The 13,933-nt window shown below is 33.2% G+C and overlaps 2 protein-coding genes across 6 annotated transcripts in view; one reads left to right on the top strand and one right to left on the bottom strand.

Moving 5' to 3' along the window:
• Window positions 1–255: 255 nt before the first annotated feature.
• rps18 (ribosomal protein S18) lies at window positions 256–10,492 on the top strand. Its single transcript, NM_001423550.2, is given in 6 exon segments — window positions 256–284; window positions 745–843; window positions 928–1,014; window positions 1,231–1,332; window positions 5,308–5,399; window positions 9,866–10,492. Coding segments are annotated over 6 exon segments (459 nt in total). The 5' UTR covers window positions 256–281; the 3' UTR covers window positions 9,942–10,492.
• The window catches only part of fkbp10a (FKBP prolyl isomerase 10a), a 141,121-nt gene continuing 129,245 nt past the window's right edge, over window positions 2,058–13,933 (bottom strand). For 2 of the 5 annotated variants that reach the window (XM_087295608.2, XM_087295614.2), the window contains one exon: window positions 10,427–13,713. The gene's annotated coding sequence lies outside the window, so the exon portion shown is untranslated. Of the gene's footprint in view, window positions 2,592–10,426; window positions 13,714–13,933 lie in introns of those variants that run through there. The other 3 variants (XR_015516670.2, XR_015516667.2, XR_015516669.2) reach the window with 3 other exon arrangements.

Raw genomic sequence — 13,933 nt, 5'->3', positions numbered from 1 at the left:
CCAAACTATTAAATCCGCGAAAATGCAGTGTTACGTTTGAAAATCTTAAGAAATGTTATTTAAAACAAAACAATATTAAATATCTTATAAGTAATATAATACGTTTTAAACCTCATAGGTTTTATATATTAGTTTAGATAACAGGCTATCAGAAATGTACTTGGTGACGGAACCATAGACCGTAAAAAATAGGGCGGAACCACCCTAAAGTTTGCGTGTCAAGTGGTGAAAATATCGCGAGACCATGACAACTTCCTTTTTGCGCGGAACCAGCGATCAAGATGGTGAGTGCGAAATGGTACTCTCAAAGCTTAAGTTGAAATCACGCATCATCGGTCTTATTTATCTGTGTACAGTTGTACCGATAAAATATTGTATGTCCTTTATACACGTTTAACTATTTTTAATGAATATTTCAGCTATTAAGTAGGATTTAACGTTTTAAAGAGTTACCGATATCTCCTACCCTGTTGACCGCGCCGCTTCAAAAAGATACCATACTAGTGTTTTTAAGGATCATGCTAAAAATTAAGCATCTGTATTGTGACACAAATTTATGTATGAATTTTTCCCCTAAATATTTAAAGCGTACTATGTAATTGCATAAGGTCAGTATGGAGCCGTTACAATAATGTGCTGAAATGCTTGCCCAAAATTCATTAGAAGAGGATAAAGGAGCTAGTTGTTCTGTATACTATTACCTTGTGGTGTCATGCATGCTGACTTTGTTATTTTTATTTTCAGTCCCTCGTCATCCCAGAGAAGTTTCAGCACATCCTTCGTGTCCTCAACACGAACATTGATGGAAGACGTAAAATCGCATTTGCCATCACCGCTATTAAGGTGAACTATTTTAACTAGATCAATTTTGTTCTGTATGTTAATATGATTTAAGCTTTTAATATTGTAATCTACTTCCGTTAATAGGGTGTTGGAAGGCGATATGCCCATGTGGTTCTGAGGAAAGCTGATATTGATTTAAATAAGAGGGCTGGAGAACTCACTGAGGATGAGGTGGGTTTGTAAATGTTTAAATGGACATTGAACTGTTTCTTACAACACAGATTTCATGTCAGATGACACAATTTTATTAAGTTCTAAAGCAGTTTATATTCCACCCAGAAAGATTTTTTGATAAACGCAAGTGGAAAAATAAGTGAAAAATTTTATTATTCTTTAAGGAATTTTTAAAGGTCTAAAATGTTTAATGATTATGGTTTTATTGAATAGGTTGAGAGGGTGGTGACTATTATGCAGAACCCTCGCCAGTACAAAATCCCAGACTGGTTCCTGAACAGACAGAAGGACATAAAAGATGGGAAATACAGCCAGGTATGATTGTCTATTACCATTTTAAAAGTTTATCAAGCATGTCTAGCACTGTTTTTCTTGGATGTTATGTGCTTTAAAAGCAGAAGTTCAGTACAATACCTATAACATGACCCACAGCTTAAGTTGAGTATGTTTCTGTTTTAACGTGCAAGTTTTGCTACGATTACGCCTTTCATTTACATTATCCCAGAGTTTTTGAGCCCTGAAGAGGCCGTTTTTCTTTTTAAAATGCTGCTGCTCCCTGTCAGTGTGGATGGGTGTAAAACGAAGACGTGGCTGTAGACATTCACCTGGAATCTGACTGAAACTTTTTGCTTAATATTAAGTAGCCTACAGAAAGTTCAGTCTTGCATCTTTTAGACTTTGCAAGTTTGATTTGGAAAACAAACTCCAGGGCCCGGTTTTTCAAAAGGTTTAATCCGGATAAAATTGATCCGGATTTAGTAATCCTGTTTTTGCGATCAGTGATCACGCAATCCAGCTTACTTTTTCAAAGTTTTTCAAAGCAACATTGGATTGGATCAATCAGATCCGGAAAGGAACTTTTCATGATCACTAAATCGGGATAACCAGTGCTCAAACAGGATAGGAAATCACGTCCCGACCAGTCTAGGGTTGGTGGGAACAATAACAAGTGTAAAAAAAAAAACAAAGAGATAAACTCAAATACTCAATTTAAGGTTTTCCCCTTCTCCTGTCCCAACTCACAATAATCACAACGCTGATCAAGTAGTAACAATATTTATTTCCTTACACAACAAAGATAGAAGCATCTCTTCGGAAGGGAATCCAGGCCAAAATAATAAACAAAAAGACAGCTATCTTGCAGGGAAATAATTCTAACTTACCTGCTCAAATAAAAGTACCCCAAATAAAATTACAGCAAACTTCCCTTTCTCCCTTGCTACCACAAACCAGGAGAAAACGTTTTAAAGTAAATGGCGATTCCCAACCTACCGCTTCTGTTTCTAACCAAAAATGATATATATCAATATTTAATCAGAAAAGCCAATAGGTTCAGATTTAACAGAGAGCCGTTTTAGAAAATAATTAAATAGTCAGTAACAGAAATCGATCAATTCACACCAAGTCAACCAACAATTTGGGCCAGGAGATAGGAGACGCTCGGAACCACAGCGGCGACAACGACGACGGAGATTTGCGACCTGCACCGAGCAGAAAGATCTCTCCATTGTTCCTCTCCTCCAGCTTATATACGCTCCCACACGCAACACGGCTGGACCGCAATCAAGCGCAGTCTAGAGGGAGGGGGAGAGAGAGAGAGAAAGCTGCGCATGCTCCACAGCGCACAACACAACATCAGCTCCAAATGCATAAACAAAACACAAATCTGTATATATATAATATTTATATATATAAAATTAGCAAACAAATAATTAATACGTTCTATAACGTAACACAATGTAGAACTATAGATATGTAAAGAGCGACAAGTAGAATAGCCAGCGTGGGGTCAATATAACTTTATTTTTATTTGAAATGAAAACTAAGAAAATTTTTAAAATATTCAAATAATAAAAACAAGAAAAACCCTACCCCATCCTCTTTCAGCAGTCCGCTCATCTGAGACCTACAACACTGTACATTGAGGATATTTATAATAAGTTTCAAATATAGATGTAAATAAAAAAAGACTTAATGTCAAAAACTCCACAATAATTTTAGACTTCCTCATCTGATGTGGAGAGACCAGCTTGTCTGAGCGTAGCCTTTAGGAGGTGGATCCCAAGTCATTGGCCTTGGTTTGCTGCAGTTTGGTTAGTCAGTTGTTTCTCTGCCAGACGAAGCTGTGCTTCTGCCCTTTCAGTTTCTTTTTGCAATTGTTGAAAGAGATTTAAAAAATCGGTCATTGCCATTCTTTGCATTTTTTTTTTGTTTTTCTGTAATCATTGCATGCATCACTAATAAATATTCTAAAAAGAAAAATATTTTCCATTGTGATGGAAAAAAATATATACATATCAGTTAGTGACAGAATAAAATTGATTGTTTTTGGTCAGTTTTGACAGCTGTTTGGGGGATTATTTTATCAGGCCAAACTCTCTTGTTTGCTGTAGGCCTATACTGAAAGGCTGAATACGTTAAAGCCTATACTCACTATAGCCTGATGGATGAACAAATAAAATTAAAACCTTTTGAATAAATAATTTATCTTGTAAGATACTTAATGATCCAAAAATAGTATTATTTAATAATTTTGTTTGTGTGTATATATATATATATATATATATATATATATATATATATATATATATATATATATGTATATATATATGTATATATGTATATATATATATATATATATGTATATATGTATATATGTATATATATATATATATATATATATGTATATATGTATATATATATATATATATATATATATATGTATATATGTATATATATATATATATATATATATATATATATGTATATATGTATATATATATATATATATATGTATATATATATATATGTATATATATATATATATATGTATATATATATATATGTATATATATATATATATATATGTATATATATATATATATATATATATATGTATATATATATATATATATATATATATATATGTATATATATATATATATATATGTATATATATATATATATATATTAAGTTATCGTTATTAATAAAATAAATAAAGTTATATATATTAATAAAACTTATGCAATCAGCACCCTTCAAAATAAAAGTACCAAGACTGCCATCTTCTGGTGCAAAGAGAAAACTTGTTAATATGAACTTTTTAGATCGCTTTAGTACAATTAGTGTATGCTAATAATAATGCAGAATATGTGACTTTTTAAAAAAGAAATAATACATTAATGCAGTCATAAACATGTTTTGACAGTTAATAAGCCAGTGATTATGCTTTACAAAAGTTGCAGATGCCTTTACCAATATCAAAATGCTTTTTGTAAACATCCAGTTATTCCATACAGCGATTTAAAAAAACGGCTACTATAATAAAGAAAATCTTTTCTGAATGTAGAATGAAATACACTGATATGCATTGAATTACATGATGAATACTCTTGAAACATAAGTGTAAAGCCTGCCGCTCATAACAAATGTGGAAAGTTATTGCGTGTCATATTTAACAAACCATTTACTGCTAATTTGTAATTTTGCTCACATGGATAATTGAATATTAATCTGGTGATGTCAATACGCTGCTGTGCCGTCAGCCAATCATTGAATTGCTGATCATGATTACGAGGATCGATAGATCTGTCCTTCACAACACACGCAGCGATCTCAGATCAGTTCATCCAGACATTCTAATCTGATTCGCAAACTTGTTTGAAAAACCAAATTAGCGAGAGATCAGTTATCAAGATTAAAAGATCCAGGATCTGCCAAATCATCTTGGATCATTTAAGCGAGGTACGAAGAACGGACCCCTGATGTGATCAGTTTAATCCAGTTTTTTTGGATCAAAGTGATCCAGATCCTACAAAAAAGGTCTGAAAATGCTAAACTAAAGGTTTGATCCGGATCAAAACCAAGATTGGATTACGTGATCTAATCCGATTATGTAATCCGTTTTTTCTTTTCAAAAACCCATTTTTAAGATTTGATACAAACCCTTATCCAAAATCCTAATGGATTACTTTTGAAAAACCGGGCCCAGAGGACACAGGATTAATCATAGGGATTTTAGGGTTGCTTAACAATTGAAAAAATTTGTTCTTTTTAAAACACTAAACTTTGACTCTTTACACTCCATTTTGTCTACTGTTATTGTAGTCTCATAAAATGTAGATATGAAAACCTGTAAAAAAAAAAAAAGACGTTTTTTTTTTTTTTTTTTTTTTTAAAGGTCAGTTAAATGTTAAATAAATTTATAAATGGTTCAATTTAACTTATGAATTGAATCCATTTCCAAAAAAATGGAGTGCTTCTTTGAGTACATTATTATTTTTACCTAGGTCCTTGCTAATGGTCTGGACAATAAACTGAGAGAAGATCTGGAGAGGCTGAAGAAGATCAGGGCTCACCGTGGTCTCCGTCACTTCTGGGGGTAAGTTCCACCTCTGATGCTTTAAAGTACTTCAAGCCGAACATACCGATTTATTTATTTAGACCTGACCTTTGACATGGATGCCATCAGGTCCAGTCAAATGTGGATCAGGGTCTATTTAAAAGTAATTACTGGTGACTTGTAATGAGCATTAGAGCTGGGCGATTAATCAAAAAATAAAATAAAATAACCTCAATCAACATTCAGAACCTGTAAGTGATCTAAATTTTCTAGGTTGAATTTTTTCCCTTTATTTTTGTCAACTCTTTTACCTGCCGTGTGTGGAGTTACGTGACCACACTCTGTTGTACAGTAAGCTTTTGATTTACAGTATACTTTTGCATTGAGAGCATGCATATGGTCTGGTGCAACTTTCTTGCAGTCGTGTACGCATGCACGTCTCAATTTACCTACACGTTGCAAGCTCCGTGACTCATTGGTTTAGTAGTGTTGACACACGTGGAGAGCTGTGGGCATGCAGAGAGCATGTAATTTGTGCGAGTGTTTACAAGTGTATAGTCTTGTGGAGGAGCTCCAGATGGATACTTTTGTATTGTTATATAATTAAAGTTGTTTTACGTCTGCCAGTTCTCTCCTCTAAATAAGCGAGTTATAACTTGAACGTTTACGATGGCGTTCAGAAAAAACAAAACACACGTGACAACCCGCTGCCAGTTTGCATTTCAGAAGTGTTTATGCAAAACAACAAACAGCATGCTGAAGTAAAAAGTGTATGGCTACGCACATAGCAGACATCGTGAGTCATGGTGATCACTCGATACAGAAGTAGAAGTCTGCTTTAAGTGTGAAGGCCCGTGCACAAGAGATGTTTTTTTTTGAGAGGGTGCTCGCTGCAGAGCCATTTGAGGAGAGCTGAGCTCCAGCGAGGGGGAGCATGAGCTGTTGCTCCTCCTCCTGTAAGCTGTTTTAATGCATACACCAACCCCACCCCTAACCCTACCCCCTGTGACATCACTCGTAGAAGTGCAAAAAAGGTGGAGCTCAAGCTTAAGCTCCCCCTCTCTGGAGCTCAGCTCTCCTCAAATGGCTCTGCAGCGAGCACCACTTGTTTTGTTTGCTTGCGTTTTCGGTCGACGTTTAACGCCTCGTAACTAAATAATGGGCGTCAATGGGTGCAAACGCCAGCCGCAAGAGCGTCATTTAAAAAAAAAACAAAACACCATGCTCATTTTTTTTATTTGATACGCCACGTTAAAACCTTCTCCACCAATCAGGTTGGCACTTTTGAGCGCACGTTGAAGAAGATGCCCAGAGGCGATATGAACGTGGAGCTGCTTATTGCTCTGGTGAACAATAATCATTTCTTTATCGCTAGAGCTGCTACTTGAATCATGCTAGTTCGAGTCACTAGTAACTTATTAACAAGCGTGTGGACTTCCTCTTCTTCTGTGTTACAAGCTAGTGTTGGAAGCTTAAAATTGTGTCGCGCCATCTAACGTCAAGGAGTGATTTTTGCACACCTGAAGCCAGTAAAAATAGTTTTAGTTTAAATGCGGAAAAATGTCTCGTAAAACGCTGACAATAAACGCAAACGAAAAGCGTCTCGGTGTGTAGGAGCCTTGAGGCTGATTTTTACTTCTGCCACTTTGCAGCCACATCTGGAGCCTGTTTCAGTAAGGAGGTTCAACCAACAGTTTAAACTTGAACTCTGAGTTGATTTACAGAGAGATTAAAAACTTAATTTTCTGTTTCAGAATAGCTGATCTGAGTTAGGTCAATCAACTTTAAGTAGACCAACTCAGAGTTAAGCGTGCACACAGAGAATATAAACAGTTATTATTAATGAAGCGCAGATATTACGAGTGACTATGGCAACATCTTAAATAAGAGAATACCATTTTTTTCTCTAGTTGAACTTGATGTGCTCATGCAGTTATTTTCAAATATGATCATATATTTTAAAAAGCAACACCACTGCATCAGTGAAAGAGAGACAGATAGCGTGGGAAAACAGCTCAAGTTAAAGCGTAATTTTACATTTAAAGTATTTAAATGTTTAAGTACAATAAAGTAATGTAATATGTGACGTTATAATTTTTACACACGTTCCCACTTTTATGCACGTTGATCAGTTTTAATAGATTTAAAAGGGCACTTGTGTCTGCCTTTTTGATTGATCAAGTGAAAGAGGTTGAACTAAACAGTTTTTGGAATGAATAATAATCCAATTAATGTAGTAACAGTACATTTCCTTGTTGAAGGTTAGTAAATTTAAGCTAATTTATTAAAGACAAACCATTCTCGTACATGACTTCTCTCTTTGTGTGATTGAAATGTAGGCAATAGCTATGTTTTCATCCAAATATATTAATTAAATTTATGTACTTAGACACAATGAACGCGTGGGGGGATTTGAAGCCATTAGACATGAAGAACAGACACTCTTAATACGCTCCAGACGTTCTGGAGGTCATTAATAATATAATAACATCAACATTGAAAAGGTTAAGGTGTTTTAGAATAAATGTAACTAACTAGAATCTAACTTTTGAAATCAATGTTTTCTTTATTGGCATTCATTTGTTTTGAAATTCAAATGACACTAACATGCCTGTGTTTTTATTTCTGTAATAAAAATGGCTGTCAAGCTAGGATCTTGATGGTTTATTGTGGGTATGTTGTTAACATGAAGTAATCTGTTACAAGTTAAAACAAAAATTCTAATAATGAATTATATTTTGAGTTTAAATAGTTTTTATCTTGTGTTTACATTAATTTTACATTTGAATAGCCAAAACTACGTTTCAGTCTTTTAATGTGATTAATCGCGATTAACAGCGCGCATCAGGGTTCAACGCTAAGGATTTTTTGTACTGGTCCAATCGGGCAGGTGGTTCAGATTTTTACTTGCCCTGCCAAAATTTTCACTGAGCCCCACCAAAAAAAAAAAAAACGGAAGTTAATAGCTATGTTTTAGCCGCATATTTTATATAATGTGTCAAAAATAAAGTCTGCGAATCTAGAATTTCAATACTTAAAAAATTGTTAATAAAAATGTTATGCAAACAAAAAGAGCAGTATAGAAAATGGGGAGGTACTTTATTGCGGTTCGAAATTATTTAACAAAAAGTGGGTGACTTGTCAAACTGATGGCAAACTTTGCAAAGCATACACACACATATATATATATATATATATATATATATATATATATATATATATATATATATATATATATATATATATATATGCGTGCGTGTGCATGCGTCCTGATGGGTGTATGTATGTGTGTGTGTGTGTATGTATGTATATATATATATATATATATATATATATATATATATATATATATATATATATATATATATATACATACATACATACATACATACATACATACATACATACACACACACACACACACACACACACACACACACACACACACACACACACACACACACACACACACACACATACGGACGCACAAACACACACACACATTTTCAACAAATTATTCATATTAACCCTCATTTGTGAAATTAATGAATTGAGAATCAAAAGAGAAACCATTAAGTGACAGCGGGCAATTCCTGCTGCCGCCTGTTTTCATCATTATTAATCAAACAATGAGAAAATCCCTCGGTGCTCTTGACTAAAGGACTTTTTAGCTAAAGTGTTTTTCTTACGGTGAAGATGCTTAGAGCACAATTTGTTTCATATTTTTATTCTCTTGTATTTATTTCTCTTTCCTTTGTGAAATATAACTGTATATATGCAGAATTATTAGCCCTCCTGAATATTAGCAACCCTTTTCCTCCCCAATTTTTGTTTAATGGAAAGATTTTTTTTCAACATTTCTGAACAAAATAGTTTTGATATCTCATTTCTAATTACTGATTTCTTTTATCTTTGCTATAACGACAGTACATAATATTTTACTAGATTTTTTCAAAATACAAGCATTCAGATTCAAAGTGCGATTCAAAGGCTTAATTAGGGTAATTAGTCAAGTCATTGTATAAGAGTAGGTTCTTCTGCAGACAATCAAAAATATACCTTGCTTAAGGGGGACCTTAAAATGGGTTTCAAAATATTTAAAACTGCTTTTATTCTAGCCAAAATAAAATAAATAAGCCTAGAAGAAAAAATATTAGAGGAAATACTGTTAATTCCTTGCTCTGTTAAACATAATTTGGGAAATATTTATTTTTTTAAAAATTCTCAGGAGCGCTAATAATTTTTGACTTACTCTAACCGTTTTGAATAATCGTGATTACAATTGTGACCAAAATAATCGTAATTATGATTTTTCCCAAAATCGAGCAGCCCTTGGGTGTGGGTGTATATATATGTATAATTGTAGTAGTTAAAATGTTCAATTAATTGAGATTTTGATTTCAAGCCAAATCGTCCAGCCCTAATGAGCATGGTATTATTAATTTTCACCTGTGATATGCTTTTATTGTAATACTTAATCATTTCATGTGTTTCTCTGTTTCTAGTCTGCGTGTGCGTGGTCAGCACACCAAAACAACTGGTCGTCGCGGTCGCACTGTGGGTGTGTCCAAGAAGAAGTAAATTTACAAATAAAGGAAATCATTCAGTCATTGTGTCAAGTGTTTATTTTTTAAAATGGTCATGCAATCTAATAATGTTTAAACAAAACGTATACTGTGAATTTATGAATCCTGCAGAATCAATCTACCTGAAATTATAGTTTTCCTTTAGCTGCATGTAAAATCGCACTTGAGTAGGTGCTTATTTTATTTTAATACAGTATGAATGCTTTATATGAACAATCAGGATATGCATTTGCCACTTAGTCATTCTGGTACTTTAATTCAAACACTTTTCGCATGTTATTATTAAGTAGGGAAATACACAAATACACATTTCTGATGCAGCAGGTAGCTTAGTTCTAAACTAGGACAATAAATGAATACACATGATTTTATTGGTTTAAAATGCTTAAATACCAAGAGCAGGGGTGCAGCTGAATGGACCGCTTGCTTTGTTTCCTAATAAAATGAAAGTTTTTTTTTTTTAATACTGTTTTTGTTTTTATACTGTAACTGTTCTGTTATTATCAAGCCTCTAAAATCTAAATAAAACATAATTTATATCACAAACTTGCTAACATTTTTATGTCCTGGCAGTGGCAAATAGTTTCGGATGCAAATTGAATTGGATTACACCATTTTTTGAGATTTCAAATTTTAACTGCTAAAATGTTGAATTTTTTTTTTTTGTTCATACACTTAGTACTTTTGAAACTTTTGTTTAATGCTTTTTTAAAATCATAATTTTTTGTGCATAACAATGATTAATCACGTTTGCTTATTTTAGGGAGCCGTTTTGGTTTAAGTGTGTTAAGGGAAAATAGTTATAGCAACAGTTTAGGGCACAAGTGGAAATGCCTTATGCCAGCCTTAAATTCCCTTAAATTGACCCCTGAAAATGGTTATTTATGCACTGGCCTTATTTAAATACCCTCAAAACGCCAGGCTCGTGACAAGCTCCACCTCTCAAAGTCCCCATACCCAGAAGTGATTTTTGTATTTTTTTATTTGCATTTTTATTTTATTTGAATTTGATTTATTCTTTGGAATTATAATATAAATTTATGCAAGTGCAATGCCTTATATAAAGGTTAGTACACAGTCGTGGAATGTTGCTACTAAGTGGCACAATTTCTTTCGCGGTTTCAGTTCTTTGCTTTCGTATTTATTGGTTTTTGGCCAAGAATTTTCATTTTGGTGCATCCCTATTACAAATATATAAAGTCAACTTCACTGCATCCAGGATGAACATGCTGCCTAGTTTTAGGTGGTTAAATAAGTTATTCAAATTATTCTTATCAGATGCTGTTGTAGTCAGTAACAGTTTATAGTTGTTTCTTTACCCTATATTGTCTACTTTGTCATGCTGCATTTAAGCATTTGAAAAGGATGAGAAAGATTCATAATTTTGGTATGGGACAAGCTTATGTGACAAGAAAACGTAACCATTTTGCCAAACTGAATAGTGTGAAAACAACATGAATTGTATGGTTACAACACGATGTAATGCTAATTGTGTTGCGAATGTAGAAAATGTGACTACAAGTATTGGATACATGTAAACAACTGAGAAAAACTAATATATTAATTTTGGTGAGATGTGAAAACAGGTAATCCACATATTTGGCTTCACCCAGAGTGCTATGACAATGCGATGCAGAAATGGTCATGGTGTTTTTCAGCATGTTAATACAGATAGGACACATAGGCTCAATATGGAGGCTTCTGGGTGACTAAGCTGTCCACGATAGCCTTTTGAAACAAATAAATTACGTGAGGTTTTGAGATAACTATTTTCAAATCCTTTTAACATAAACAACATATAACAATTATGTGTGTATCAAATATAGGCCTATATATTTGGGCTATTCCTCCTAAATATAAATAATTCGAGAAGGTTTAATTGTCATTATCATAAAAATAAATCTAAGTGTATAGCCGCATGTTTTTGACAGATCGAAGGCTGCTTTGGTTAAACCAACTTTTACAACAACAAAAAGAATTGTTTTCCTGTGCCGATCAGTACTTCCAATATTTAAAATGGTCAAGTAAATCAGCTTACTCAAGTTATAAGCTTTCAACTTTTAGAGAACTTCAAATGGACCAGCCCATAAAGTTAATGTGCCTTTCATATTTCATTAAATTTTTCATTAAAGGAAAAACAATAATCAAGTATGTATTCCAGGCTTGTGAATTAAAACATTTCAGCTGTTCTGGCTGTGTGCCTGTGGTGTGCGGTGAAGGTAACATACTCAGTTTCCATGTCAGGGTCTGAATAGTCACTGGATTTGCCATCATGAGAACTAAAACAAAATACAAGTTACAACCATGCAAACTTTTCTACTGGATGCAGATCTGGAGCAGTGCAATTTGAGCTGCATTCAATGCTTAATTTCTTAAAAGGAAGAGAAATACAATTGCACAAGAATCAGAGGCTATTTGAAATTTAGTAAAAAGTCAGATGAAAAAAACAAAATTCCATTAAAAAAACTGCTTCTATTTTGGAAGATGAATCTTCAAATATGAGATTTTTTTTAATTCAACGTTAGTTATCAATGCATCAAAGGAAAGTTAAAGCAGTAAATTCTAAAAGATGCCAAAGAAATTATTATTGAGCTTATTAAGCTATTTAAAGAATGTCAACACAGAGGAAGCCTACTGTATTTATCTAAATTGAGAAATTAAATAGATTACTTAAATATATTAAAAAAAAGTATTTCGGCTTTAACAATTGATGGCAAGGGGAAAAAATCCCAGTCAAATGAATAAATTTGTATTTTCCGTTTATAACAAATTATAATGTTCATATTATTAAGAAAAGCTTGCAAATTCTTTTATATGAGGAATCGAACCCTCAACTAGTAATTTCAAATAAATTAAAAAAAAAAAAAAAACTGTGATAAACTTTCTTTAGACAAACTTGCCAAAGCAATGCTGTCCATAAAGAAGGGTAAATCCCCAGGCTCATATGGAGTATCTATTGAGTTTTATGCATGTATTTCAAGATATGATCCAGACACCTTTACTTAGAATGTATAATGAATGTATTAGTAAAGAGGATTTAGGTACTTCTATGAAACAGGTAATAACTTTAATACCTTAACCAGGTATCCCTTGATAACATAGAAACTAGGCATACGATAACCGTTTTCAAGGTATATCATGGTTTGGAAAAGTCAAGGTTTTAAAACTGCTAAATTTTTCTGTAATACAGTGGGTATGTGTAAGATTTTTTACTTTTTTTTTTAGGACAACAGTATCTCTCCAGCAGTATAAAAAATAACCAAAAATGTACAAAAACATTTTTTAAAAAAAGCTTATTTTAAAGCAGTTATTACAATATTGTGATATTTTTATCCAAGTTTATCGACCCGTCAAAATCTTATACAGGCCCATGCATAAGGGAGACCAATCACTTTACTAAATCTAGATTACAAAATTCTATCATTAGCTCAAGCAAAAAGGTAGAAATTAGAATTAGTGAAAATAATTAATGAAACAGGGCTGCACAGTGGCGCAGCACGTTCGCCTCACAGCAAGAAGGTCGCTGGTTAAAGCCTTGGTTGGGTCAGTTCACGTGGGTTTTATTTAGGGTGCTCTGGTTTCCTCCACAAGTCCAAAGACATGCATTAAAGGAAAACTGGGTTAGCTAAATTGCCCATATGTATTTTTGTGAATGGCTGTGTATATATATTTACCAGTGATGGGTTGCAGCTGGCTCGCTTCGTAAAATATATGCTGAATAAATTGGCGGTTCATTCCGCTGTGACGACCCCAGATTAATAAAGGGACTAAGCCAAAAAGAAAATGAAAGAAAATTAAACATTACAAATGCTATTTTTTAATGAATAAACAATATTTTAAACAGTTTTATAACATTTATTATAACAGAAAATTTTATGAGACTTGTGCTCCATGGACTGTTGTGGAAAATGCAGGTTTACGTTCTAGTTTAATGTAAGCTCCATTCAACATAAATGGAGTAATACTACAAAGTCAATTGAACTCAGA

Source organism: Danio rerio, chromosome 19 (assembly GCF_052040795.2).
Source record: "Danio rerio strain M-AB ecotype USA chromosome 19, GRCz13ab, whole genome shotgun sequence".
In the NCBI taxonomy this organism is placed as follows: domain Eukaryota; kingdom Metazoa; phylum Chordata; class Actinopteri; order Cypriniformes; family Danionidae; genus Danio; species Danio rerio.
This window is presented reverse-complemented; position numbering and strand designations above follow the sequence as displayed.